General features: G+C 52.3%; 1 protein-coding gene across 1 annotated transcript; it reads left to right on the forward strand.

Moving 5' to 3' along the window:
• Positions 1-446: 446 nt before the first annotated feature.
• Positions 447-2,580, forward strand: LOC135975022 (uncharacterized). The gene is made up of 2 exons (XM_065565059.1): positions 447-1,372; positions 1,969-2,580. The coding sequence occupies exons 1-2, from the start codon at positions 832-834 to the stop codon at positions 2,469-2,471; spliced, it is 1,044 nt and encodes a 347-aa protein (XP_065421131.1). The 5' UTR covers positions 447-831; the 3' UTR covers positions 2,472-2,580.
• Positions 2,581-3,931: the final 1,351 nt, after the last annotated feature.

The raw sequence follows: 3,931 nt of genomic DNA on the forward strand, positions 1-3,931 counted from the left end.
CCAGGCTGTGGCCTCTTTCCACACAGGATTTGTAAAGCTTGCTTCCACACAACCAAGCAATGAGCATATGCATGCTGTTAAATTGAATGGTCAAATGCTTCTTGGATTAAGGGACACGGGTGCTGAGATTTCTGTGGTCAGGAGGGACCTGATCCAAGAAAAGGATTTGTTGCCAGGTAAAATGGCAGAATTAGAGCTGGTCGGGGGTTACAAAGTCTTTGCACCTTTAGCTAAAGTACACATGCAAACTCGGGATTTGCAGGCTGAGCTGACTGTTGCAACGGTGGCACACAATTTTGCACCGTTTCTACTGGGGAATGATTTCTTTAGTGTGGCAGAATCTGTCCCAGGGTTGGTTAGCAGTGAGAAGGAATCTTGTGCTAAAAACCCCAGAGGCGGGGGGTGAAGTCACACGGACTGCTGGGGGAATAGGAGAGTGTCTCTTAGGCCTGGTCTACACTACGGGTTTAGGTCGACTTTAGCAGCGTTAAACCGAATTAAGCCTGGACACGTCCACACAACGAAGCCCTTTCTTTCGACTTAAAGGGTCCTTTAAACCGGTTTCTTTACACCACCTCTGACGAGGGGATTAGCGATAAAACCGGTCTTTGCGGGTCGGAATTGGGGTAGTGTGGACGGAATTCGACATTATTGGCCTCCGGGAGCTATCCCACAGTGCTTCATTGTGACCGCTCTGGACAGCGCTCTCAACTCAGATGCACTGACCAGGTAGACAGGAAAAGACCCGCGAAGGTTTGAATTTCATTTCCTGTTTGCCCAGCGTGGAGAGCACAGGTGACCCCGCAGAGCTCATCAGCACAGGTAACCGTGATGGAGTCCTCCCAGGATCGCAAAAGAGCTCCAGCATGGACCGAACGGGAGGTACGAGATCTGCTCGCCATATGGGGAGATGAAGCAGTGATAGCTGAACTCCGTAGCAGTAAAAGAAATGGAAAAGTATTAGAAAAGATCTCCAAGGCCATGAAGGACAGAGGCCATAACAGGGACACACAGCAGTGCCGCGTGAAAATTAAGGAGCTACGGCAAGCTTACCACAAAGCCAGAGAAGCAAACGGAAGGTCCGGGGCAGAGCCGCAAACTTGCCGCTACTACGCGGAGCTGCATGCGATCCTAGGGGGTGCAGCCACCACTACCCCAACCGTGTGCTATGACTCTCTCACTGGAGAAACACACAGGGAAGACGGTTCGGGGAATGAGGAAGATGACGATGGAGGTACTGTAGGTAGCTCACAGCAGCAAGGAAACGGAGAAACCGGTTTCCCCAACAGCCAGGATATGTTTGTGACCCTGGACCTGGAACCAGTAACCCCCGAACTCACCCAAGACCCTCAGGGCACACAGGAGACCTCTGGTGAGTGTAACTTTGTAACTATTTGTAAACATTACAAAAAAAAAGCAAGCGTGTTTAATGATTACTTTGCCCTGGCAATCGCGGCCAGTACATCTACTGGAAAAGTCTGTTAACGTGTATGGGGATGGAGCGGAAATCCTCCAGGGACATCTCCAGAAAGCTCTCCTGGTTGAAATGGGGTGATTTTATTAAGGGCACATTCAGAGGCGCCCGTTCCTGCTCTTCTGACCAGAAATGTTCCCCGCTGTTAACCACGCGGTGGGGGAGGGGTGAAGTGATCATCCCAGAGAATCGTGTGTGTGTGTGTGTGTGGGGGGGGTTACTTGTGTTTGTGCCGCATGTTAACCGGGAAACCGCAGCCCCCTCCTTTTACATTGAAACCCCATTTTAAATGGACAACCCAATTCATCCTTGATATGGGAAATGCGCTGCTGTTTGCAACCTTTCCCGCATGTTAAGAAGGTTAAAAAAGCCAAAACACTGTGGCCTACGATGGCTGCCTGCAAGCCGAAATATGCGACCTTGTAATGAAAGAGTGTACCCATTGTTCTCTAAAATGTGTCTTTTTTAACCACCTCTCCCTTCTCCTCCACCAGCTGCAAATGTTTCTCCTTCGCAGAGGCTCGTGAACATTAGAAAGAGAAAACGTAGGACGAGGGACGAGATGTTCACGGAGCTGCAGATGTCCGCCCAGGCTGATAGAGCACAGCAGAATGCGTGGAGGCAGTCAATGTCGGAGATGAGAAAAGCCCAATATGAACGAGAGGAGAGGTGGCGGGCTGAATCGCGGGAAGAACAGAGCAAGTGGCGGGCTGAAGACGATAGGTGGCGTCAGCTTGCAGACAGACGGCAAGAGGCAATGCTCCGTCTGCTGGAGCATCAAACTGATATGCTCGAGCGTATGGTTGAGTTGCAGGAAAGGCAGCAGGAGCAGAGACCGCCGCTACAGCCCATGTGTAACCAACAGCCCTCCTCCCCAAGTTCCATAGCCTCCTCACCAAGACGCCCAAGAACACGGTGGGGGGGCCTCCGTCCACCCAGTCACTCCACCCCAGATGATCGCCCAAGCATCAGAAGGCTGGCCTTCAATAAGAGTTAAAGTTTTAAAATGCAGTGTGTCCTTTTCCATCCCTCCTCCCTCACCCATCCCAGGCTACCTTGGCAATTATCCCCCTACCTCTGTAAGGAACTAATAAAGAATGCATGAATGTGAAAAAACAATGACTTTATTGCCTCTGCAAGCGGGAGGGAAGGGTGGGGTGGGGTGGTTGGTTTACAGGGAAGTAGAGTGAACCGGGTCGGGGGGGGGGGGGGGTTCGAGGGTTCATCAAGGAGAAACAAACAGAAGTTTCACACAGTAGCCTGGCCAGTCACAAAACTCGTTTTCAAAGCTTCTCTGATGCGCACCGCGCCCTGCTGTGCTCCTCTAACCGCCCTGGTGTCTGGCTGCGTGTAATCAGCGGCCAGGCGAGTTGCCTCAACCTCCCACCCCGCCATAAATGTCTCCCCCTTACTCTCACAGATATTGTGGAGCGCACAGCAAGCAGCAATAACAATGGGGATATTCTTTTCGCTGAGGTCTGAGCGAGTCAGTAAGCTGCGCCAGCGCGCTTTTAAATGTCCAAATGCACATTCCACCACCATTCGGCACTTGCTCAGCCTGTAGTTGAACAGGTCCTGACTCCTGTCCAGGCTGCCTGTGTACGGCTTCATGAGCCATGGCATTAAGGGGTAGGCTGGGTCCCCAAGGATCACGATAGGCATTTCAACATCCCCAATGGTCACTTTCTGGTCCGGGAAGAAAGTCCCTTCCTCCAGCTTTCGAAACAGAGCAGAGTTCCTGAAGACGCGAGCATCATGTACCTTTCCCGGCCATCCCACGTTGATGTTGGTGAAACGTCCCTTGTGATCCACCAGGGCTTGCAGCAGCATTGAAAAGTACCCCTTGCGGTTTACGTAGTCGGTGGCTTGGTGCTCCGGTGACAAGATAGGGATATGGGTTCCGTCTATGGCCCCGCCACAGTTTGGGAATCCCATTTCAGCAAAACCATCCACTATTGACTGCACGTTTCCCAGAGTCACTACCCTTGCTATCACCAGGTCTTTCATTGCCCTGGCAAATTGGATCACAGCAGCCCCCACCATAGATTTGCCCACTCCAAATTGATTCCCGACTGACCGGTAGCTGTCTGGCGTTGCAAGCTTCCACAGGGCTATCGCCACTCGCTTCTCAACTGTGAGGGCTGCTCTCATCTTGGTATCCTGGCGTTTCAGGGCAGGGGAAAGCAAGTCACAAAGTTCCATGAAAGTGCCCTTACGCATGCGAAAGTTTCGCAGCCACTGGGAATCGTCCCATACCTGCAGCACGATGCGATCCCACCAGTCTGTGCTTGTTTCCCGGGCCCAGAATCGGCATTCCACGGCATCAACCTGCCCCAGTGACACCATGATTTCCACATTGCTGGGGCCTGTGCCTTGTGAGAGGTCTATGTCCATGTCAATTTCCTCATCACTCTCGTCGCCGCGCTGCAATCGCCTCCTCGCCTGGTCCGGGTTTCG

This window comes from Chrysemys picta, chromosome 12 (assembly GCF_011386835.1).
Source record: "Chrysemys picta bellii isolate R12L10 chromosome 12, ASM1138683v2, whole genome shotgun sequence".
In the NCBI taxonomy this organism is placed as follows: Eukaryota; Metazoa; Chordata; order Testudines; family Emydidae; genus Chrysemys; species Chrysemys picta.